At 39.7% G+C, this 26,543-nt stretch overlaps 1 protein-coding gene and 1 long non-coding RNA gene across 2 annotated transcripts in view; both read right to left on the bottom strand.

Moving 5' to 3' along the window:
- Nucleotides 1-6,015: 6,015 nt before the first annotated feature.
- Nucleotides 6,016-12,099, bottom strand: LOC125384238. Its single transcript, XR_007223079.1, has 2 exons — nucleotides 8,872-12,099; nucleotides 6,016-8,830 (listed from the first exon to the last, which is right to left on the bottom strand). It is a non-coding gene; the product is annotated as an uncharacterized LOC125384238 (long non-coding RNA).
- Nucleotides 12,100-12,117: 18 nt separating this feature from the next.
- The window catches only part of LOC124146119 (1-phosphatidylinositol 4,5-bisphosphate phosphodiesterase beta-1-like), a 144,540-nt gene continuing 130,114 nt past the window's right edge, over nucleotides 12,118-26,543 (bottom strand). The window contains exons 25-32 of the mRNA XM_046516228.2: nucleotides 22,683-22,884; nucleotides 21,561-21,653; nucleotides 20,520-20,635; nucleotides 19,933-20,130; nucleotides 18,978-19,249; nucleotides 17,671-17,728; nucleotides 17,295-17,381; nucleotides 12,118-14,752 (exon numbers count right to left, since the gene is read on the bottom strand). Coding sequence (XP_046372184.1) covers nucleotides 14,471-14,752; nucleotides 17,295-17,381; nucleotides 17,671-17,728; nucleotides 18,978-19,249; nucleotides 19,933-20,130; nucleotides 20,520-20,635; nucleotides 21,561-21,653; nucleotides 22,683-22,884 — 1,308 coding nt within the window. The 3' untranslated portion in view covers nucleotides 12,118-14,470. The remainder of the gene's footprint in view (nucleotides 14,753-17,294; nucleotides 17,382-17,670; nucleotides 17,729-18,977; nucleotides 19,250-19,932; nucleotides 20,131-20,519; nucleotides 20,636-21,560; nucleotides 21,654-22,682; nucleotides 22,885-26,543) is intronic.

Genomic DNA, 26,543 nt, shown 5'->3' with positions numbered 1-26,543 from the left:
TAAAAATACGCACCAGGCACACATCTCACTGATCCAAAAAGGTTCTTGCAACGATTTGTGACCATGGATGCAAACTAGTTTACCACTTCCAGTCATGCTCTTTTATGATATACCACAGGACCATGTAACAAAGAATAATAACAAACGAACTCGCAGACGAGGCCGAAGGCAAATACCTACGAATGGTGTGAGGCATTTTGCATGTGTGATAGAGCAAAGATAGAGACCGTCATATCACATGGGATGCAATAACTATAGACACGTATTACACCCCCTACTGAGCTGATATGGCCTGTCAGTGCATTTTGAATGGACGATCGATGGTAGCCCGCCTGGTAAGAAATTAGAGTTACCTCCCTTAGTGCGTCGACTGCTCGTCTGCTCGTCTAGTTTTCCCGTGACAATGTCTACCGAACAAAGTGAAAATGTTTTGCATTCACTAGCCAATAGATACATTGTACAATCTGATATTTGATAAAAAGGTTATTATATGTCCGTTTTCACATGAAACCTCATATCATCCCTCGATTACATAACCTCTAAATATCGATATAAGTGTGAATAAGAGATGATTAAGAACTGCTTGTGGCAATTACTATAATGTTTGAAATAAATTATCAGAGTTTTTATTCTGTTTACAATCCACCGAAAGTTAAAATATTTAGCAAACAAAAGCATGTTTCAAATAGCATCATAGCAATAATATAACGTTAAAAGTTTTGTTTTTTTCATTTTGTAGTTACATATAACAATATTAATAACAATTTGTGTGAAACAGGATTTTTTGCCATCACAGTTTCATATTTACTAATCAAACAATCATGGAACTAGAAATTTATTACATCATTCAGGCACATTAACAAAATAAGTTATACATGTATATTACTATGTTGATCATTGTTTGACTTCTATGATTATCTCAGAAGTCACAGGGGGCACGGGTGGCCCAGTCGCATAAGGAGCCGCAATTCGTTGTCCAGAGTTGCGTCCCTGTCACTTGTAACCTATGATTCTGGGTTCGAATTCTGGTCCACCTCGATTATGTTTCTAGGTTTGTCAGCACCACACCCGTGCTCGTGGGTTTCACCAAAGTGGTAAACGTCAACGTAAGGCAATATGAAATACCTGGGGTGGGTCTGTAATGACATGGGTGCGTTTCACAATGACTGTCAGAACGCCAAGTGCTGTATATTGTCCTTGGAAGGGTCACTGAACAGTACTACCGAGACAACATACTGTCGCCATGCACCAGTTGTGCCGTTTGCGCGCCATGCTGTTTCACGCAAGGCCGTAACTGCATAGGCATGTGCCTACACTTACATTTTCTGAACAAAATAAATTATTTTTGTATGTTTTTTTTTGTGGCTGGATATCAGTATACTAATGAATGATCGACCCTAGCTGTGTACAGGTACATTCCTGTGAGCATTTAGAGTGGCATCGAAGAGTTTACTTGTTTGAAAACGATATGCCATGATTTCATTGGAGATAAATATAGACAGTGGAGTATTGTCATATCATGAAATGATATTGATCTTTAGTCTCGAATGAAGACTCGTTAAGTTGTGACTTTGCCAAATGGGAAACTCTTCTATGACTCTCCTATCATATACCAGGAACAATATTTATGGGAATCCACAAATGTATTTAGATATGATATGTAAAAAGTGAATTTCAGTCTTCTAAGTGAAGTCAATATCTGGTCCTTTCTCCGTGAGCATCTATGCAGGCACGACATATTTTTGGCATATTGGATATCAAACGCCGGATTGTCTCCCTTGGTTTTCTTTGCAATTCGTGTAAAGCCTGTCCAAGCAGTTGCAAATTCTTGGAACGCTGAGGTCGGATGGGAACCCTCCGGCCTAGAATATTCGAAAGGTGTTCAATCGGTATTATGTCTGGAGATTTGGCTGGCCAGAGCAATGATGTGAAGCCTAGCTGACTAAGACACTCGACTGCAACACCAGCTCTGTGAGGACGTGCGTTGTCATCCTGGAACTCAAAGTTCTGACTCACACACTGAGCAAATGGGATTACCACTGGACGTAACATCTGGTCCACATAACATTGACAGTCATGTTCCCCTGTACGATCATCAGATGCGTCCTGTTGTCTACCGTGATGCCAGCCGAGACCGTGACGCTGCCACTAACGTCTCTGTCGTGGTCTTGGACCGCTGCTAGATAGTACCTCTCTCCATGCTGTCTCCAAACACGTTGTCTACCATCTGTAAAGCGTAAATAGAACTTCGATTCATCAGGAAGCGTTGTGTATTTCCAATGCCGTTGTTGACGACCTCCAAACTGCTGTGCCCACTGTCTGAAGCTCTTGTGTGCAACAGTCAGACTCGAAGGACGTCTTGATTTCAGACCTGCAGTTGCCAACCTGTTTCGTATAGTTGACGCCGAAAGTCGGATTCCTGTGGCAAATCTAAAGTTTTCCCTTAGTTCTGGTACAGAAATGAATATGTTCGTCAACACAGTAGTGCATGCATATCGATCCTGCCTGGGAGTAGTCTTCCAAGGCCTTCCTCTACCCACCCTAATTTTTAACTCCACCCATTTGCCTATATCTTTCCATCAGTCGGGATATCACACTTTTAGATTCACCAAAGTGACTGCATTCTGTGATTGGCCAGCTTCAATCATGCCTATTGCATATTTTCTGTCATGTACATTTTTTTAGGCATTTTCCTTCGCTGTACCCGATCAGTGAACCATGTGGTTGTGACGTTTATTGGCATACATTCTGTCACCGTGGTCTGCATGTTGTACAGGATTTGTGCAATGTGCAAAGTTTGAGTAGTTTGCTATCCGAGTTCAGTAACTGTGTCTTGTAAAACAAAGATGGTCATTTCATTCTTTTAGCTGAAATGACAGGAGTTCCCTTATTTATTCTTCCTCGTATATCTTCCATCTAGCCAGATAATGAAGTACCAAATGTACCTGTAATAATACATAAAAGTTTCAGAATTTCTGTTTCTGTCTGAACATCTGAATTATCGCTATTGAAACAGATGCAGAAAACAGCCATTATGGTGACGCAGTGATTGAACGTTATTACATGATATGTAAACATATTGCCAACCACAAGAAATATGTACTATGAAAATGAATTTTACAGCATGTATGTTTGGTTATATTTGTCACAAGATGTGTCCATAAATAGCAGTAAATTGCATATCCTGCAATGTGTAAAAGCAAGATTATCTGTGGGGGCATGCCCCCAAACTCTCGCTTTGTGGCCTCAAATTTACGGTGTTCAATTTGGTGACTATACACTTGTATTTGGTCTTAGCTACGCCCTAGCCACGTGTTGTCTTTCAAGAGCATAACGCCCGTACCCAACATGCTTGTATCATAACTGACCACCCCCAGCAGCAAGAACATCACCAGAACAATGGCCAGCTATGAATCCTGACCTTTCCGCCAATAGAGCACGTCTGGGACATGATGTGGAGACGTGTATGTTGGCGTACCCGTTTCGTTAGCCGAACTGCAATAGGGGTGGACAAAGACTCCCACAAATTGATTCGGACCATGCTACCCGTATAAATGAATGTTTGTCCATTCGTGAGTTCAAGGCCCATTGATCAAGTCCTCAAACGTTAATTTCTTTTATTATATATACAACGCTGTCGTCAGTTTTGGTTGTTTTCGTCCTTACAATACACCGCCAACATTATCTGTTGTTTGTCATGTCACACATACGCCTTCATTTTTCTTATCCATCGATTACTCGATTCCTCTTTGTATTTCTGTAATCATATTATTTTTTAATAGCCCTTCTTTTGAGAGTAGTGTGAAGCCCATTTCTGGTGTTCCCCGCCGTGATATTGCTGGAATATTTCTAAAAGCGGCGTAAAACCAAACTCACTCACTCTTTTGAGAGTAAAGTAAAAAAAAACACCTATCCTCTGGGGGCCTGGGGAAGAACATGTTCCTAGCCCCCAACTGATCCGGGTCGTAAGCATCAGTGACTTGACTGATGTATGTCATCGTATACACGTTTCGTAGATCGATACTTATGTCAATTACTGGGTTTTCTGGTCCTGACTCATTTTTTTACAGACCACCGTCATATAACTGGAATATTGTGGAGTGCGGCGGCGTTAAATAACAACATATATAGAGAGACAAATAGGAAAAACCTGTTCGATTAGGTAATCGATGTGAAGATTGTGAGAATATGCGGGAAATACCCCACTTGTGCATAAAATTGGACATTGCCGAGGTCGGATTCTATTGGGGGAGTCATCAATATTTAAAATACAAGTAAATATTTTTAAAGCTTGTACATTTTATCATCACCCTAAAAAGTCATGTTGATATCTCAAATAAGAAATAAACGACTCGTGGTCTTTGTTTAACGTACAATAAAACACTACAGGGAGAATGAACCACTTTTGGCTTGCGCCCCTCATGTCCACTAACAGTTTATTTTTTAAATATATGTAAACTATAGTCATGGTGGTATGTTATTGGATTGGCATCAGGAGAGTCTGTGACGTGACTGCTTGCATATTTGCATATATCGTAAATACTTCCTACTGTCTGAACCTATTTCTCAGGAACATCAGCCTGATACCTAATGTGGGTTTGGTTCAAGGCTACACATATTTCTTGTGTGAAAAATTTGCAGGAGTATGGTGCTGATAAAGCAGGAGTCATAATTACGCAGACTCTGGGAATCCCGAGGAAGGTAACTTTGCACAATGGATTGAGGCGACTCAGGTGACTGTGCCAAACATGCATCCTTGGTAATAGAGGCCAACTTAAAAGAGGATTGGGTGGATACAATGTGTGACTTGGCTGACTGTGTGTGGAATGGCCACTGACCCGGAGTCTCCCTTCGCGTTTCGCCAGATACTGTTCTCCAGCAGTTGGTATTTACATCTTATAATTAATGAGGTCACCAAGGGCAACTACTTTATGTTCTGACTACAAACTATTGTAGGGAAAACGTCTGAGGCATTCTGGAGATGTGGTAGGTTTGTGGCAAACAAATGGTTGACGCCATACCGAATATTGCCCTCTAGAAAACATGTTCTCCAATGTTATTTTAGTTTGTAAATTTTTCAGCTGTTTCGCTTTCAAGGTACCATTCACCTCACGAGAACATGATATACTCTTCCATATACTGTTGACTTTAGAAGAGGTGGGGTGAAATAGGGTTTAATGTCACGTTCAAGATTGCCTAACTTATATAGCCAGGAGCATGAATGTCTGTGTGGCTACTTGAACTAGTCCAGGTTAATGCTGGATTAAGTGTAAGCCTGCTGAGATACCATGCTAAGTGTAACATGGATATCCCTCTCAGACACAGTATATTGACTCCGAGGGACAAGTCATTATTTAATTCCCCTCATTCCGAGCTGTAGGCAGGATAACAAGACTTAGTACCATCTTTGAATGTCTTTAGGTATGACACAGTCAGGGGATAGTACCACCGATATGGCCCTTTCAGCAGATGTTACTGTACAATCCAATCTCATTAAAATCAGATCTAAGTTCTCGCTACCGCTAAACTAAGATCTGAGGACATCCCATTACGGACCACGTCAGACCGACCTTGCGCGAACTTTGACAGACCAATGGAATGACCAATCAGAAGGCAGCTTTCTCGTACTTTACGGCACTGATTTCAAATTGGCGACTACGCTTCAAAACATATCTTGACAAATTCTCGATTACAAATTTGAAACCTGAACAAAAAAACCATTCTGGAATGGCTAATAGATGGTCTAGATTGTAAGGATTCAGTCGTTAAACCCGTAACTATCGTTCGGAATACTCCATGTTACAGTTTTCGAGGTGCATGATTAGAAATCACATTCCGACTGTCATTTTCATAATCTGGTAAGCGACGCTCTGATTAGTTTGATGAAAGGTCGTTCTGACGTGACCCCTAAAGGGATCTTCTCAAGATCTTTGTTTAGTAGTAGCGAAAATTAAGGTTTGATTTTAATCAGATTGCTGTACAATGATACACATGACACAAGAATAACACAAGGAATTCAGATAGGTATTAAAATTTTACTCTGGATATGAAGTACTGAGACAATGAAGCGAACATCTTGCTTTGGTTGGGGGAGGGGGAGGGGTGGGATTGAAGGTCAGAAAGGGGGACAAGGGGAGATCACTCAGACTGTACCATTAATGTGCCATTGGTCTTAAGGTGAAAGAAAGACTCCTTTGGATGTACAAATAAAACATTTCAACAGGGAATAACATCAACAACATATATGATGACTTGAAGCAGAAAGACAACATGGCAAAAGGCAGAAGTTTTCTCATGCCCAACAAAACAGTTCCTTTCAGTCATACATAATATAGCTTTCATTGCGTAGCAGCTCAACACTCCGGGAGACATTTTGGTTGACATTTCTAAGCTAAGAAACATATTTCACACCGATCAACAAATGATTATGATTTAAATATACACAGAAACATTTTCACTAAGGACATATATGACACATTTTGAGGAAATGTACATCAGTTTTGAGGAGAATATTATACAAACAAAAATATACAAAAAGTGAAAATATAGGACATTTGTATATGCATATATGGGGCATATTTACGAAAAATATTTGCAAATATCACAAGATGGGAACCACTAAACAGAATATTGACCAGCATCGACATGGTTAAAACTGGTTTTGCTAAAAAAATCAACTAAAATTTGATGTATGTTTATTTGACTAAGTGCTCTAAACCAGTGACTAAATACTTGGTGTATATAATAAGTTAATTGACTGGTACCCTACGTGAGCGTGCCTCTTCCACTATCATACAAAATCCTGGAAAAATGAGCAAATTGACTAGCACACATGTAGACATGTGACTACCAGGAGCTGATAGTGTCTACACATTGTATACAGCTGTATAATATTTTATACATAATAATTATCTATGCATGTGGGATATATAACATATCAGTTGCCCATACCTTAATTTTGGACATGCTTATTCGACAAATATCTCTGATATATGACCCGTGATTTTTGCTACAATGCTCATAGTGTAAAACTGAATCGAGTTCAAATCTACCCCCAATCTTTGTCTTTTCTTCAATGTTTAGTAACTTAATATTGATGAGTGATTACAGCAATCATTACATATTAGACATGGAACCTTTTTAACATTATATTTTCTGATTGTCCCTATGTATATCTTAGTGAGTGAGCTGGGTTTAACACCGCTTTTAACAATATTCCAGTTATATCACAGCGTGTCAGCTTAATGTGGGAGGAAAGCCCGAAGTGATGCAGGTCTCAGACGTTTACCACTTCGGTGAAACCCACAACATGGTGCTGACAAACCTAGAAACCGGGATTCGAACCCACAATCATAGGTTTCTGGCGTGCCCAAGGGACGCAACTCTGCACAGCGAATCGCGGCGCCTCAGATGACTTATGTATATCTTAAGTCATTATGATAGTTGTTAATCACAATGACGACCAGGGACTCCTGACACCTTAGACCATTGGGTGCTCTTTCTATGATAATATCCACATGAACTAAAATAGAATCAGGCATAAATCACAAGTATTGAGTTGGGTCAAAACCTACACACTCCGCTACTTAAACATATCAATAAACATAATCATTTACATATAACCTATGCACTCTCTCTAATGTTTTCTGTACAGTGTTTGTTTTCAACTAACTTTCATCATGTTTATGAGGAACATGTTGTGTGTTTTTTTCAAATTGTTGTAAACACTACTTGCAATTCAAAGAAAACCTTTTATTTGTACAACATGCCCAAAAAGATTATTTTGGATTTTAACATATTTTTTCACAAACTTTGTCAAAAGTTCAAATACAATCGGAACAACTAAGTATAGGACCATGTCCTCTAAAATATTATCATGTATGCAAATAGACTGAAATATCAACAAACTGATTTCGTTCTTATGAACCACTTCTTAAAAACATATAAACTAAAATTACAAAAAAGTTGTTGTTTTGACACAGCGAACATGATAGCACATTATGCGTGTTGCATATGGAAATATAACAATATGACAGGGTCATTACACACAGATAGGCTAGCAGATATTATTTCAATAGAATACATTTTATCATCGGGTATCTAAATCTGAAAGATTCATGAATATCTATCCCTTTGATTGAATGATAAAAACAGATCACAAAGATGAGATCATACCGGTACTTGTAGCATTTCGAAAAGAAATAGAAAACTTATAAGGGCTCTCTGACAGGTCATAAAAGACTTCCCGGGTTGATAAGTTGTGACTCCTACTCTCCATGGATGTACTGTCATCGGACACAAAGGAATAATGAATTAGGACCTTCCTTCAATCACTACACAGGGCTCCATGAAGACTCGGTGCAAACAATGTAAGTATGTCACACATCTCACTTTTGTGTCGTGAAAATGCTTTCAGAGAAAAAGAAAATCATGTAAATGTCTTCATATCAGACAAAGTTTGAATGAACAAATCAAAGTAATGAAAATAATTTTGCCACATTGCCTTAACTCGGAACACAATGGTGAACAAAGATATTGAACAAATGAGTGTAGGTATGTTGTATCCTCTGTGGTATGGGCTGTGACATCTTGAACCAACATGTCCATCACTGAACTTCCCACATCCAGATCTACTGGTTGACGACTACCAACTAAACAGTAAACTTCATTTACACCATGTAAAAGTAAAAATATAAACATCTCAAAGATATGACTATGTTCTGTGAAATCTATAGAGTAGTCTCCCCTAGTTTTCAATGTACATGTATATTGCATGGTTGTGGTCAGACCTGACTAGTCCTACATGACAGACAACCATCCCAACTTAGACCTGACTAGTCCTACATGACAGACAACCATCCCAACTTAGACCTGACTTCTTTGGTGTACAGATGTTTGGCCAAAACACTCAGGTCTGGAGGTCAATGAAAAACTAGTTAAAAAATAATCCAATTTCAAATATATTTTTTGATTTCCTAACAATGTTAAGTTGACTCTAATTATAGTATATATAATAAATAATTTATTTATAGCGATAGAACATTTGTTTGGTTAAAACATTTTACTTATTTCTGGTTGGCTCTCCCTCCCAAAACTACTGCTTTTCATTTTTTCCCTTCACATTTCAACATATTTAATTCGGCAGATTCATAAACAAAGTTTTAAAAAAAGTCTGGCTTAAGGCATAAACATAAGGACCTCACAAACATGGTTCTAATGCATAATATGATTGCCTAAATTGTTTACATTGGTTAATTTTAACAGATATATATTTGGTAAATGTCATATTTTGGTGATATTATTTGGAATGTCAAGGTCATCCTAACAATGTAATGAAGGTTGATATTCAAGTCTGGATGCTACAGAGTGACTATGACAATGTTACTACCCAGTGTACACTTCAAAGGATGGCAGTTAACGTCCTTATTGCAAAAGCACTATATAGATAAAAAGAAAAGTAACAATACTAAGAAATACTGAATGGCGCATATATAATGATATCATTATCACTTGTTTTCTTAACCTTTTTTAAGTGGCTTTGATAATGTGATAATGTTTGAAACAAGCAAATAAACTTAAGTGTCTTAATAAGATTAATCACTATACGGTTAAATAAAATATCCCTAAAACTCATCCATACCAAACTAAATCATTGTCTGTCGATATAAATACATCAAACAGCAAGTTTTAGTCTAGAAACTTCTGCAGACACAACATCTGTGACTTGGTGATAGCCATGAAAAACATACAGATAGTATTTGGACAAAAGTCAAACTGATTATAGAACAGGTCCATCGGTGACCCCAAAGTGACACGGGTCTTACAACGTTTACCACTTTGGAGAAAACCGAAAGCAAGGCTATGGTGCCGACAAACCAATGACCAGAATCAGCATGAATCTGGGACTTGAACTCATGTTCAGGATCCTGGCATGCCTAAGGGATGCAACTCTGCACCGCGTAATGAGGCATCTAAGACTGGACCAACTGTGCCCCTTTCTATTCATACGAAGAAATGATACAGAATGCAGCAATTAACCTGATTAATCCACTCCTATTGCAAACCTTTTTTTCATGAATATTTTGAATGCCATCACTTAATGCTCTAATTATCCATATATGCTTATAAGCACCTTACGCTTATGACTGAGATAATAATGCAGACACATTCATGTATGATATATGTAATGGGTATGAAATAGTCTACGGATGGGAATTTAATAGAGTTGTCTGAATGAATAAGATAATGCTGAAATAATATGATAGAGTGGAAACATGTTTCATCTACCCTGTGTATAAAATCAGACTACTTTGTATTGACATCATGTACTAGACCAGCTTCATGTGAGACTTAAACAAAACTTGATAAGGATGACATTATTTTCTATAAGCAGATCGTTTTCAAATAGGTTTCTAATTGCAAATCAAGTTGTAGTGAAAGAGTGAGTGAGTATGGTTTTACGCCGCTTGTAGCAATATTCCAGCAATATCACGGCAGGGGACACCAGAAATGGGCTTCACACATTTTACCCATGTCGGGAATCGACCCCGGGTCTTCAGTGTGACAAGCGAACGCTTTAACCACTAGGCTACCGGACCGCCCCCGTAGTGAAAGAGAAAAGAAAGAAAACTGAATTCTACTGACCAGGAAAGACATATGATCAACATGCGTGGCCTGTTGTGCAGTGAAAGGAGAGAGTAAATCATTCACACTTGTTATCTAGTCATTGCAATCTGTACTGGATCACAGAAATCTACTTTCCATTGATATTGATACATCTAACTTCAATATTTCAATACAAAAAGCAAGACGCCATTAACAGGACAATATACATACATCAGTAAATGCACAAAATTTTATTCACACAAAAATCAAGAAAATGAGATTCAATAAAATTTGCTATGTTTAAAAGGAATAAACCTCATCAACGATATACCAAATAAGACATTTTTCAAAATTTCAACACATCACTATTGATGACTACAATCTACTTTGTATAAAATCTATAAATAGCACAACTATGTTTAGTGAGCTCACAAAGTGTGATAGAAATTTGCATATTATTTCTGAGTATCTGAATATATGCAAATCATATTCAGAAAATTGAATTTCTCTGAATTTTACAGGTCACCAAACATTTGACTTGCATGCACAGTGTGAATTGCAGAAATATTCCAGATAAATCTAGAAAAAGATATTAATAAAGTCAGATCTTTCTGATTTCAATATATTCTTAGAAACATCATAGCATTTTTCTTTTCTCATCATGTTTGATCACCTTTCTATGTAAATGCAGGGTCATTAGTGTGTACACATGGAAAAGTTTTAATTCATGATCACAAACAATAACAAGGTTAATTGATAAAATTATAATATCCCATTCTGTCTTTGAAAAATATATATAACTATGCTCTCTTGGTATTCCCCCAAAACGAAGATATAACAGTTGTTTTTTTCATTCTTAAAAAAAAAAACACTGTCAAAAGGTTATTGGTTCATAAGAGAATATTGACAGTCTTGATAAAAGTTGGAATATCATGTATATTACTAAAATACCAGTATAAACAAGGCTACACAGTATATATGAGAAATGACACGCAATTTCATTTCATTTTTAAAAAAAATGATGAATTCATAAAAAATATTTCCCAAAGAAAATTAGCATTTTAATAAAATGAAGTTGTCTCTTTTTATCATTAATGCCATTTGTGATACTAAACAACAAACACTCTTGACAATTTGTTGATCTCCAAACCAGGATTCCAACTGTTTGACATGTATATCACAAATATATAAAAGCAAGATTGATATAATTATTTTATCTTCTGAATAATTTGTCCTTGTGTTACATCTGTTTGGACACAATTTGTCAGGTGGTTCATAGCATACAGCAACAGCTCAATAGCTTCAGTATTACGCAGTTCTCTCCCTTTCAACCTAAAAGCAACTTATCTACATTCTGTTTTGAAAGCAGACCCTTGAAGATCCAGGGTAGAATAGGTCTTCAACAACCCATGCTTGCCGTAAAAGGCGACTATGCTTGTCGTAAGAGGCGACTACCGAGATTGGGTGGTCAGGCTCGCTGACTTCGTTGATGCATGTCATCAATCCCATTTGCGTGGATCAATGCCCATGATATCAATCACTGGATTGTCTGGTCCAGACTTGATTATTTACAGACCGCCGTCCCATAGCTGGAATATTGCTGAGTGCGGTGTTAAACAACAAACCAGCCAACCAGAAAGCATGACTCACGGCCAGCTTGTTAAAAAACTAGAGAGTGAGGGAGTTATGTTTAACACGAATCAGAAAAAGTATTTTAGTCATGTGATGTCAGCTTAGTTGAAGTAAAAAACAATAAAGTGATGGACATTGCTGAGCAAAAGAAAGTAAAAACTTTTAGATTGGATCTGATAAAAAAAATATACACATTTTAGAAGGCTGAAAACAGTCATCTATTATGAGAAATATGAATATGATGCATGTAATATCGCCTATGATATCTGTGTCAAATACATCACCATCGAATAACCATTTCTTGTTTGTTTCTCATTTTTAGCCACTGTCAAAGAAAAATGGTTGCATACTTTCTTTTGCCCAGCAGTTTAGGTCATATTTGATTACCACTAGCATGGGTATGTGGTGCTAAGGAAGAATAATCCAGAATCTAAAACCCATGAATAGCAATTCCTGGAACTGCTAAGGAACACAACTCTGAAATTTTTTTGCCTACGACCAATCCTTGAGCACCTGGTCTAAATCCATTAAAATATATTTTAATTATCATTAGTGTGTTTATTTGGGGGTATCAGTGCATCAGATTTGGTCAAATCTGTGCAAGAAATCAGAATCTATAATTAGAAAAGCTTATGACTGATTGCATGAAAGTCCCACCAACAAGCTTGATAACCAAACCTTTGGAAAATGTTCTTAAGTTGTAACACAAGGAGAACTTTGTGACTCCTAAGGTTTTTCAGAGAGTCAATAGAATGTGAAAAGTGTGATATTTCACAGAATAATAGTTGTAACATTTGTTGTCCAAACAGATGTAAGACTCTTCAACTTCATGATCTGACTTCAAAACAGGGCACCTAAATCCTCCTAAATATAAACATAAATTAAGTTATTTTTCCCGATGACAGGTAATAAGTTTTATAACAACACTCCTTATCCATAGTACAATGGTTGTGATGATACTTGATCAACAAGCTCTATTCCAACAAGGAAAAGTACTCTGAAAGTCCACTAATAAGCCAAATTTACAATGTTTATCCAATTGATTTAAAGTTGTATATATCGTAAACAAACAAATTTTCACAATTCATTTCTTTACCATATACAGTCTTCATAATAAATAAATGCATTGTTTTGTATATATACATAACATTGAAATTCATAGATATTTTGATGAATTGCAATAACCCAAACATGGAGTATGTGTTTTCCCCATTAAACTGTAACCTATTTTCATTAATTAGATGAAAACCAGTCCATCCACCTAATGAAACACATTTGAAATCTTACATATAAAATGGTCAGATTTGGTAATTGGAAATGATATATAACAGTTTACAAATCATTCATGGTGATGTTATGATGATTTGGTGTATTGGTTTTCATACAAAGTGACAACATCTGGATGAATTTCTGGGCCTATCATATGAAATCATGCTTGGTATACAGAATACATACTGTTCACCAAGATATAATACCAATTAGGTATAAATCTTTAAAGATGGACTATGCTCGAACAAATTGGCAAGCTTGCAGGTTTGATCTTTCAAAATCAGCTTTAGCTGCGAAAATAACTTTCATGATGGAGATCAAGGTATCAGTAAATTATTACCCTATTTACAAAGAGACAATGATAACCGTCAGGTGTAGGCCTGGACTAGTCCTTCTTTAATTTACTTCAGTATGTAAATATTTATAACAATCCTATAAATTTCCTTTTGTATAATCTATTTCTGGTAAATATATTGATCAAAATCTCTTGTTTATACCTTTGAGGATTATACATGTCCTTGATTCTTTGCTATGCAGATTGTCTACATTCTATGACAACGAGCATAAAATACATGCTACACACCAGTAGTGTCAGCCATTTTGGCATAGTTAAAAACCCGAGGGTAAAATTGTTCTACACTAAATATTTACAGGGTGCAGTAGTTTTCATTTCAAACTTCATTTGTTTTACAAAATTCCAACTTTCTTGATCATGAAATATGATACCTTTCATAAAAAAATCCCTCTTAAAATGTAGCATTATTTACACATAGAAATACATTCAAAATACATACAAGGTGAAACTTGGCTTCACTTTAAAAAAATGTGTCTGTATACACATCTAAACAAATGTGAGCAAACAGGTTTGTCAAAGATTACACATTTAATTGCTCTAAAATAAGGAGAATAAATTAAAGAATATTTTACATCAACATTTGATTATGCTAGTCAACTGGCTTAAAATCTACATAACTGTCATCTCCTCACAACTGTTAACTTTTGACCCGCCATTTAAATGTGACCCTGACTTCTCTTCTACTGGAACTGGAGAAGAGGGTTTTGAGGGAATGGAATGAGCTGACGATCGGGAGGGGGAGGAGGTATCGGAGGGGGTTTTGAGAGGCGACACTTTGCTGTCTGCTTGAAACCCTGATCCGTCTGCTCCTGGAGCTGGGACTTTGTCCTTGTATTGGTCCATGATGCTGTCACATTTCTGTACAAACTCCTCCTGATACTTTTTCATTGCCTGAAACAGATGACCGTAATCATTGTGAGTTGGCAGCTTCTCTACATCCTCCAAATGTTCTTTAGAGTTTATCATCACTGTGAGTATGACCTCAAACACATTAATTGGAAAGCATTCATTAAAAACTGAACTGATGAGACATTCCCACATCAACTAAACTGACATCACCTCCCTCCTCCTCCAACCTAAATGGACTATGTGAACTCACATCCCCAATAGAACCAACATGACCTCCTTCCACCCACTGAACCAACATGACCTCCCTCCACCCACTAAACCAACATGACCTTCCTCCACCCACTGAACCAACATGACCTCCCTCCACCCACTGAACCAACATGACCTCCCTCTACCCACTAAACCAACATGACCTCCCTCCATCCACTAAACCAACATGACCTCCCTCCACCCACTGAACCAACATGACCTCCCTCCACCCACTGAACCAACATGACCTCCCTCCATCCACTAAACCAACATGACCTCCCTCCATCCACTAAACCAACATGACCTCCCTCAACCCACTAAACCAACATGACCTCCCTCCACCCACTGAACCAACATGAACTCCCTCAATCCACTAAACCAACATGACCTTCCTCCACCCACTGAACCAACATGACCTCCCTCCTCCCACTGAACCAACATGACCTCCCTCCTCCCACTGAACCAACATGACCTCCCTCCACCCACTGAAACAACATGACCTCCCTCAATCCACTAAACCAACATGACCTTCCTCCACCCACTGAACCAACATGACCTCCCTCCATCCACTAAACCAACATGACCTTCCTCCACCCACTGAACCAACATGACCTCCCTCCTCCCACTGAAACAACATGACCTCCCTCCACCCACTGAACCAACATGACCTCCATCCACCCACTGAACCAACATGACCTCCCTCCATCCACTTAACCAACATGACCTCCCTCCATCCACTAAACCAAAATAACCTTCCTCTATCCATTAAACCAACATGACCTCCCTCCATCCACTAAACCAAAATAACCTCCCTCTATCCATTAATCCAACATGACCTCCCTCCACCCACTGAACCAACATGACCTCCCTCCACCCACTGAACCAACATGACCTCCCTCCACCCACTGAACAAACATGACCTCCCTCCATCCACTGAACCAACATGACCTCCCTCCACTCACAAAACCAACATGACCTCCCTCCACCCACTGAACCAACACGACCTCCCTCAATCCACTAAACCAACATGACCTTCCTCCACCCACTGAACCAACATGACCTCCCTCCATCCACTAAACCAACATGACCTTCCTCCACCCACTGAACCAACATGACCTTCCTCCACCCACTGAACCAACATGACCTTCCTCCACCCACTGAACCAACATGACCTCCCTCCTCCCACTGAACCAACATGACCTCCCTCCACCCACTGAAACAACATGACCTCCCTCCACCCACTGAACAAACATGACCTCCCTCCATCCACTAAACCAACAGCAGGACCTCCCTCCACCCACTGAACCAACATGACCTTCCTCCACCCACTGAACCAACATGACCTCCCTCCTCCCACTGAAACAACATGACCTCCCTCCACCCACTGAAACAACATGACCTCCATCCACCCACTGAACCAACATGACCTCCCTCCATCCACTAAATCAACATGACCTCCCTCCATCCACTAAACCAAAATAACCTTCCTCTATCCATTTAACCAACATGACCTCCCTCCATCCACTAAACCAAAATAACCTCCCTCTATCCATTAATCCAACATGACCTCCCTCCACCCACTGAACCAACATGACCTCCCTCCACCCACTGAACCAACATGACCTCCCTCCACCCACTGAACCAACATGACCTCCCTCCATCCACTGAACCAACATGACCTCCCTCCACTCACAAAACCAACATGACCTCCCTCCACCCACTGAACCAACACGACCTCCCTCAATCCACTAAACCAACATGACCTTCCTCCACCCACTGAACCAACATGACCTCCCTCCATCCACTAAACCAACATAACCTCCCTCCACCCACTGAACCAACATGACCTTCCTCCACCCACTGAACCAACATGACCTTCCTCCACCCACTGAACCAACATGACCTCCCTCCTCCCACTGAACCAACATGACCTCCCTCCACCCACTGAAACAACATGACCTCCCTCCACCCACTGAACAAACATGACCTCCCTCCATCCACTAAACCATTATGACCTCCCTCCATCCACTAAACCAACAGGACCTCCCTCCACCCACTGAACCAACATGACCTCCCTCCATCCACTGAACCAACATGACCTCCCTCCACCCACTGAACCAACATGACCTCCCTCCACCCACTGAACCAACATGACCTCCCTCCATCCACTGAACCAACATGACCTCCCTCCATCCACTGAACCAACATGACCTCCCTCCATCCACTGAACCAACATGACATCCCTCCACCCACTGAACCAACATGACCTCCCTCCATCCACTGAACCAACATGACCTCCCTCCACCACCTGAACCAAGTAGTCAGTGTGACCTACCTCCTCCTTCTCCTGCTCAAACTCCACCTGTACTTCCTCGAGGTTCTTCTTCAGCTCCTCCTTCTTCTTCTCCAGAATGTCCTTCAACTGCACACAAAATTCACAGTTTGAACACTATCTTATGAATAAAACAAGGTCAACCTTGTACGACACACGTGAGACGTACAGATTTAGTATCTTACCACTTGTATCTTCACCACTTGAGTAATAATACAACTCAAACAGAGCCCTTGTTGGGAATCACCCCAGGAGTTGTCTACCATGAGTACAGCACTAACCAGTGGGGACACCAGAAATGGGCTTCAAACATGTGAGTAATCAAACCAGGACTACCCCTCCGCCCCTACACATTTTAAGAAGAAATTAAAAAACATACCCTCTGTCTTTCTTGGACCACAACCTGGATATGTTTTGTTTGTGCTTCTCTCTTTATTCTGAAACAAACGATTATTGAATTTTTAAAAATTGTATACATCCTCTTCTCAACCTTGAACACTAACTGAGGCTTTTTACACAAAGTCAGTAAATTAATGTCAAAACCATATGACGTACATTACTATGGCCACCAAGATCATCATATGGTGGTGAGGTGAAATGGGGTTTAACGTTGCGTCCAAGATTATTGCACTTATATAGCGAAGTGCATGTACATGTGTGTGTTTGTGTGGCTGCTTGTACTAGTCCGGACTGATGCCGATTTATAGTGCTAGCTCACTGAGATACCATGCCACAGTTTAACATGAATACCCCACTCAGACACAGTATACTGACTCCGAGCCGACCAGTCCTTATCTTAGCCCCTTAATGCCGAGCGCCAGACAGGGTAACAACAAGTACCATCTTTTAACGTCTTTTGGTATGACGTGGTCGGGGATCGAACGCCGGACCTTCTGCTCTCCGGGCGGACGCTCTACCACTAGACCACGGAGGCGGTCTCATCATATGGAGTGAGTTGTGAGAGAGTGAGAGAGTGATTAAGTGAACAGATCTCCACAAAGTACTTCACCGAACTCTGTGAGATAACCCTTATAAGTGATGCAGAAGTTAATCTGCCAAACCCACAAGCATGAAGTCTCGAACTTCAACCCGTAGCAGTGGACCATTGCACAATTATAAGGTATAGCTAAGGGCCTCCCAGGCCTCCCATACACGTTGTCTGGTTCTGTTTTTCCTTGCTACTTGTGCACCTAGAAATCAGCTACTCCTGCTACAACCTTTACTTGTGTCTCCATATCCTGGTTTTATTACACAGGCTGTTCTGGCTTATTGTCTGACATCTGGGCAGAACCTTTACATGTTCTTTACCTACATTGTTATGACTTGCGCTATAAAATTGAACAGACCTTTGCACATACATTCTAACCATCACACATTCTTATTTACAAAAGTGAGAGAGAGAGAGTTTAGTTTTATATTCCAGCAATATCACTGTGGGGGACACCAGAAATGGGCTTCACACATTGTACCCATGTCGGGAATCGAACCTGGGTCTTCGACGTGATGAGCGAACGTTTTAACCACTAGGGTACCCGACGGCCCCTTACAAAGGATCTGTATGCCTTGTGCCTCTTGGCTACAACATTCACAGGTGTTCTTGGTTTAAAAGCTCCTGTTTGTCCTTGTGTATTTTTTACTAGAACCTTCACAAGTGTTCTTACATAGAAAGCTCCTCACTGTTCTTACCTAGAAAGCTCTTGTTTGTCCTTATGTTTCTTGGCTAGAACCTTCATATGCTCCCTGTTCTGTTGGTCCATCTTCTTCTTGAGCTCCCCTACCTCTCGGTCATGGAGTTCCTCTAGCCTCTTGCTGTGACTGGCCTGGCTGGTGTCTAGGAGTTGGTGTAGTGAGCTGTATATCGCATCATGATGACGTAAATAAATGTTCATTTCCGCTTGGTAGTGGTCTTTGCATAGCGCCACATAGATCTGAGTCTGGTTCTGTTTCATGTCACGGATCTGGGAAGGTCAAGGTTATTGTATCTTGTAAGAGAAAAGCTTCAAGAATGTGGCTGCACAGCAACAAGTCAGTGGGAAAGAAGCCATATAACTGTCACACTTATATGTTCTGGAACTATTCCATTAGGTTCATATACATATATTTTTTTAACAATCATTATTAGTTATAGTCTAATACTATAAGGTGCAGTAGATTATATATTGAAATTCTGATTCAAATTTAAGGTAAAAATTGGCAAGATTTCTAATTGTGCCCCACAGTCTAATGACCATTTCTGATCTAGGTCAAGACTTTGTTAATATTGACTTTGAAATATTGTCTCCACGTAGTCATAGAATCTTAAAGATGTTTTAGAAATCTTGAGTCATACTTTCTAGGACTTTCAATTTGACAGCGTCATCCCTATATAATAAATGAAATATTATAAAACTCTGAAGACAACAATATACTAGTACTAATTTAGTCTTGACCAGACAAACCAGTGATTGATAAAATGTGCAATGTCCTATGTCCTCTGTCCCAAGTCTTACCCCCTGATAGTCGACTTATGACAAGGTTAAGTTTTTGGGGACCCGGAATCCCCACAGACGAACTTGCCAAAGCCTAGTTTTTATGCCATTTAAACAACTGCCTGGGATTAAAGCACTCAGTAGTCATACTAGAATGTTGGGAGGTGACCCACCTGTTGTTCTCTGTCCTTATCAAACTGAGTCTTCTCCTCAAAGCACTTGGCCTGGACCTCCCCGAGACCCTGCCCCGTCTTCCCGGCTTTCTTGAGCAGCTTACAGTGTGTCTTGTCCAGCGCCCGGGCAGCCTTCTCCTGACTGGAGGCCACCTTTTCTATCTGCTGGGCCTGCTGGTCGATCATGTTCTCCTGGGCCTGCAAAAATAGGCATGGAAGTTCAGGAGTGAGTCTGTACGTATGGTTTTACGCCACCTTTAATAGCTATATTCCAGCTAAATCACTTTAGGGGACACCACTTTATACATTGTACCCATGTCCGGAATTGAACATGTGCCTTTGGCGTGATGAGTGAATGCTTCAACCACTTGGCTACCCCACCCCACCAGGGAGTTCAGATGCTTCTCATATTGGACTGCTTACAAAGGAATCAGTGAGAGTGTGTGAGTCAGTTTAATGCATCTTTGAATTTTTTTTCCGTTTTATCAAAAGTATTGCATTACATGTATTTGATGAAACGGCTGAATTGTAATGGTTATCAACCAAGCTGATGTAAAATATAATTTTACATGAATTTGAAATCTTACCTTTTCGTGTTTTTTCCGCAATGATTCAAGTTCCTTGTCCCGCTTCCCTGCAACCTTTAAATATGGTTTCTGCTGCTTCAGGGCAGACACAGGGGTGGGCGTCAGAATTTCAGGATCTGAAATCAAGCCATGATTCATGGTGGATCAGTTAGGTTAAAGACAGTCAGTGAGTTAAGGTTGATTTGAACATAATTGGCTGGCCAGTCCTGGCAGCTAGGGGTAGTAGCTCTGCCAGGTAATTGTGGCACCTCAGACCAACTAAATCCACCAACAGTTGACATCCCGTCTGCCCAACAAAATGGTTGATGGAATGATGAACTGTTACCGCTGTAGGGGCATGTGATAACGTACTGGTACAATCAATCAGGTCACAACAGACACAGTAACACCCAATCCCAAATGTGGTAATGACAAGAATGAGATACTGAGGTTCTATTCTGAAAGAAAAGGAGGACTGTCTCTTTGTTGACACTCAGCACTAATACATGCGCTAAGATCCCTGCTGTTGGGGAATGACCACACCGGACAGGCTAAGGCTGAGTCTTGATAGTCCTTCTCAATCCACTTAGACTCACTCCTATTTCAGGAGCCTCTGACAAGTCAGCAGGGATCGGATTCTGTACGAATTTCCTTCTCCCCACATACTCTGAACATTTTGACATACATAGAGGATATTATATGAGTGTTCATGTCATACTATGTTTACAAAACGAGTGTCGAAATTTTGGTATTTCCCGAGCAAGAGCGATATGTTCTATTTATTACCGAAGATGTCTACATATAGAGAGGAATTTCTAAACTTTTTTTTCACTGATCACCGCCGCTGTCCTAGAAAAACACAATTTGTCAAATGACATCAACAATTTTCAGCTATGATGTCATTCCTAGTGTGACGTCATTCCGACATCACATCCCAATAAGATTCGAATGATGTCAACAGTGCCGCCCAGATGATGGAAACAATACACTCTTGTCTCGTGAAGTGATATGACCCTACGGCACATATGTTTGCCCTCTTAGGTAATAAATGTTTTTACTTACCATTGAGTTTTGTTGTCTGGGCCACTGAGACGGAGGATGTCCCGTTCTCAACTCCCGGGTGAGAGGAGGGAATGCGGGTCAGGCCACTGGGCGCTGGAACACATCAACATTGGACTTAATGCTGAGGGGTCACTTCACTATGGAATGAATACTTGTAGTCTAAAAGCTGAAGAGTGAGTGAGTGAATACTGTTTTGCACTACATTCAACACTATTCCTCAAGCAAATGTAACACATAGGGTGTCTCCTTGGGCAAGGGACTTTGTTTGAAATGTGCATCTGTGTATCCAGCAGTGAATGGGTACCTGGTGGGATGTGATGGCAATGTAGTTCACTTTCTAGCCTAACAGGCAGCTTGGGTTGTATACTCCCCAGGGAGCTGAGAATGATAGTTGAGTGCACACTGATCCAGTGACCGGGGTAATAATAGCGCTTTGATCATGCCCTTAAATGGTGGGGAGAGATGCGCAATATAAATGGCTTATTATTATATGTGTGAAGGTTGACTCTGCACCTTGCAAACCATCCGTCAGGGTATGACCCACAATCAGCCGTGGCACACACTGGAACCACCCCACCCTCATTCTTCTCTGCCACAGAATTCATACACCTCTCCACCCCAAGAGCAATGCAAGTGTAAATATGGTTTCATGCCATCAAGATCACATCAGAGTACACAAAGAATGGTCTTCACACAATGTAAAGCACAAAACCCAGATCTTTATCATGAGCAGCAAACACTTAACTCCTTGGCTACCCAACATCCCCATTCACACAGCTGTCACTGGAGCATCCCGTAAAACACACTCAACCACGAATAATATCACAACCAAATTATGTAGATGGCGAAACAGTCCAAAATGGCATAGCTACACCTCAATATATGATATGATATGACAAAAGAAATTTACATTATGTGAGGGGAGGTCGGGTAGCCTAGTGGTTAAAGCGTTCATTCGTCATGCCAAAGATCCAGGTTCGATTCCCGACATGGGTACAATGTGTGAAGCCCATTACTCGTGTCCCCTGCCGTTATATCACTTGAATATTGCTAAAGGCGGCCTAAGACCATACTCACTCACTCACATTATGTCACATAATAATGTAAGGGACTGAAGCTCACCTGGACTTCCACTGCCCTGGCTCGCTCCAGACTGTGTACTCTCCTGCTTGACCAATGTCCTTTCTGGTACTGTCTGAGGAATCTGTTTACCGATCTGTGATGCTGAAGTGCCCGTCTTTACACTTGAATTGGTCACACTTTTCCTACTCAGTACTGAGTCTACTCGTTGTGGTCCTTTCTCGGGAACATCTTGTGTTCCTTCCTAAAAGTAGATAGGTTTTCTTTATATATTCGTAAGTACAATAAAAATAACCATAAGTGCAATTAAAAAATATTATGAGATAAGCTTTCAAACAATGAGTACGGATTGTATTTCATAGAAAACAATGACTTTGGAAAAAGTGAAGATTATGGTTATCCGTTCATAATGTCAGTAAACATTGATGTATCATAACAAATGGTACTTTCCATACATCAAACAACTTAAGTGCATCATATCTATTCTTTTCAGGCTTGAAAAAAGATTAATTAAATTTTTGTTTTCCTCACATGAAAAAGACATTATTCAGAATTTGGTTCTAGGCTAGAGTTAACATTCATGCTTAACCAGGTAGCTATTTCATGCTAACAAAACTACCTAGGATTAAATAGTGTTATATTATAATAAACATAGGGGAGGGGACAGAGGGTATTACGACAGTTGTATATATCATGTGACAATTTTATAGTTGTTTAGGAGGATTGGGGGTGAGGTGTGTGGGGAGGGTGTGTGTGTGTTTGTGAAAGATGTTGGACAGTGCTGTCTGGGGGAGGGCTGTAGTTTTACAGATAGTAACAGATATATCAAAGGAAGAGAGGCAGGGCAGTATTACAGATATATCCAGTGTGTGTGTGTGTGTGTGTGTGTGTGTGGGGGGGGGGGGGGGGGGGGCAGTATTGCAGCCATATCAGGATAGGTAGGGTGTGTTTTGGGCAGTATAATAGATATATCTGGGCAGAAGTGGTGTAGGGCAGTGTTACGGATATACCTTGGCAGGGGTGTTGGGCAGTATTACAGATATATCTGGGCAGGGGTGTTGGGCAGTATTACAGATATATCTGGGCAGGGGTGTAGGGCAGTATTACAAATATGTCTGGGCAGGAGTGTAGGGCAGTATTACAGATATACCTTGGCAGGGGTGTTGGGCAGTATTACATACCATATTTTCTTGAGTATAGTGCGCACTTTTTTTCGAAAAAACACAGCTGTGTAGAAGGGGGTGCGCATTGCACACGAATTATGAGTTTGGATGTTTTTTTCCCCCATGGAAAGACATTACCGTGAGCACGAAACACCGGAAATACCATGTCAACAAATCCATACTGAAGTACGCAAAATAATCATGTCAATACACTGTCTGGCTATAAAAAGTGTTCTTTGTATATCTTGACTTATGTTTGTAACTTATTTCATTAATTTTATTCAAAATTCCTTATTATATTGTTTTTATTAATTTCGGCGAAATCGTGTGTGAAGCGATCGGAAGATCGCACAACTCACCCTTATTAACAGGAACCAAGGTCAGAATACCGCTATTGACCCCTTGAAACGAACTTTAGTTGACAGAGAATGGATACATATATCATAAATGACATACTTTGACTCGTTAAAAGTCATATTTGTCTTTGTTTGACGATTCTATGTCAACATGAAATTCTCGCGATCACGTGTGCGTGAGCCTTGACAGTGACTGGTCAGACTGGTTCCATGTAAAAAATAATACCCGGCAATAGCGATCAGCTGCTTCGCTTAGGGTTATTATTATTTTAAATATGTTTAGTAAAGGCTGCATATAATTAAGAAAATAATGGAATATATTATTCCTGATAAAATAGTTTCAGATACAATTGTTGCCAATCCTTGCATTAAAAATCCTATAAAGTTATATCATTGGGTGTGTCTTGACCGAATCACCGGTCGATTCCAAGAAAACGTGTGTACAGCTGATTGCTGTTTCCGGCTTAGTTTAAGAGAAAATACACAAGGTAATCTTAATCCCTAGATATAAAACAATGCCTAGCAGAACAATAAATACTATTTAAACGGTAAATAAACATGTCTGGTGATTTTTTATCTCAAATTTCGAATTTGTACTGATGAAGTTTCTCAGCACCTGTTCGTTTGCCGGACTTCGCTGAAAGGGTACGGTGTAAATTTTTTCTGCACATAATATTCAAATTTCTTTTTTTTCAAAATATTGAACCCGCTAGAGGGGGGTGTGCATTATACATGGGTGCGCACTATACTCAAGAAAATACGGTATATATCTGGGCAGGGGTGTAGGGCAGTATTACAAATATGTCTGGGCAGGAGTGTAGGGCAGTATTACAGATATATCGGGGGGAGGGGTGTAGGGCAGTATTACAGATATATCTGGCCAGGGGTGTAGGGCAGTATTACAGATATACCTTGGCAGGGGTGTAGGGCAGTATTACAGATATATCTTGCCAGGGGTGTAGGGCAGTATCACTGATATATCTGGGCAAGGTTGTTGGGCAATGCCACTGCAGGATAGAGGCTATATCAGGCTGTGAAATATCAACATTATGAGAAACACGCCAAGCCATCAGGGCATATATATTCAGCTAGGCATCTTTCCATATAGCAATCTGAGGCTACACCTCCTGAATGTTATTTTAACTTACCAAAAATTTAGACAGTGATATTCTTAGACAATCTTTGTCCTACAGGCTTTGTGCCCATTTCCAAATCTGTTACCTCTGCATTGGTTATTGGGGATCCACCCTTCATAAGTATGAGTTTGAAGACCAAAACTTAAATAATTGCCTACTGCCTCAGTTTTATTACTTGGTCAAAGAGAATGAGGTTAAATTAAATTAAAACTGAAAAAAGAAAAGAATTGTCAGCAGGGTGAACGATCAAGAGGAAGAAAGCCTTTTGAATTTTATGCTATTTCAGCTTGAAATCTAATTTATGTAAGAAATGGTGCTTCGATTATTTCTTATACTGACAAGTAAAAGAGTTACTCTCACGCTAATATCAATCTACTATGGACAATTTCATATAAGAGAAATATGGCACCAAACCCACTTGGACCCACTTCCCCAATATCAAACACCAAGTAATACAAACTTCCAAAAGGGAAGCAAGTCACTTACTTATCATGGTTGACTAACAGTTTATTAAATTGATACCAATGCTATAGACAGTCAAATGTATGTGTGTACATTCAAATGACCTTGAATCTGGAACAGATGATGTCACAAGGACTATTTGTAACAACAGATCTCAATGTTGAAACAACACTTGAACAACAGTTTTAGGATTAACCATTACAAAAAACTTCCAAATATAACATGCATACACTTATCGAAAAAACACAACAAAGTTTGACACACATTTGGCATCTATAACATGTATATTTCAACAGGTGACACAGATTGAATCCACACTGTTAAAATATTTGTAACAGACAACATATGAGTTATTTGACTCTAATAACTCTTGACTTTAAGAATAATATAAATATCTGTGTATGAAAAACATATCAAACACACTACAGAAACATTGAATTTCACCTCAAAGGATCTTTCAACAGTAAAATACTTCTCTACACTAATCTCACTTCTAGTATATTGTCTACACTCTGTCTAATATATCTAATCTGTGATATTTATATATAAGTACATAAATATCAATGTGCAACCAGAGAACGAGGCCATAGTCATTACAAAAAGGTTAACAGCTCATTACATAGAAAACAAAACTTGACTCAGTGTACCAGGATTCAAACTCAGCTCTTGGGTATGGCAGACATTGGCACTAACAGCTAGACCATTATAGTCCCCTCTTTGCCACAAAGATGTAATCTAGAGTGAGTGAGTGAGTGAGTTGGGCTTAACGCCCCTTTTAACAATATT

This window comes from Haliotis rufescens, unplaced genomic scaffold (assembly GCF_023055435.1).
Source record: "Haliotis rufescens isolate VD_foot unplaced genomic scaffold, xgHalRufe1.0.p SCAF_3, whole genome shotgun sequence".
NCBI lineage: Eukaryota > Metazoa > Mollusca > Gastropoda > Lepetellida > Haliotidae > Haliotis > Haliotis rufescens.
This window is presented reverse-complemented; position numbering and strand designations above follow the sequence as displayed.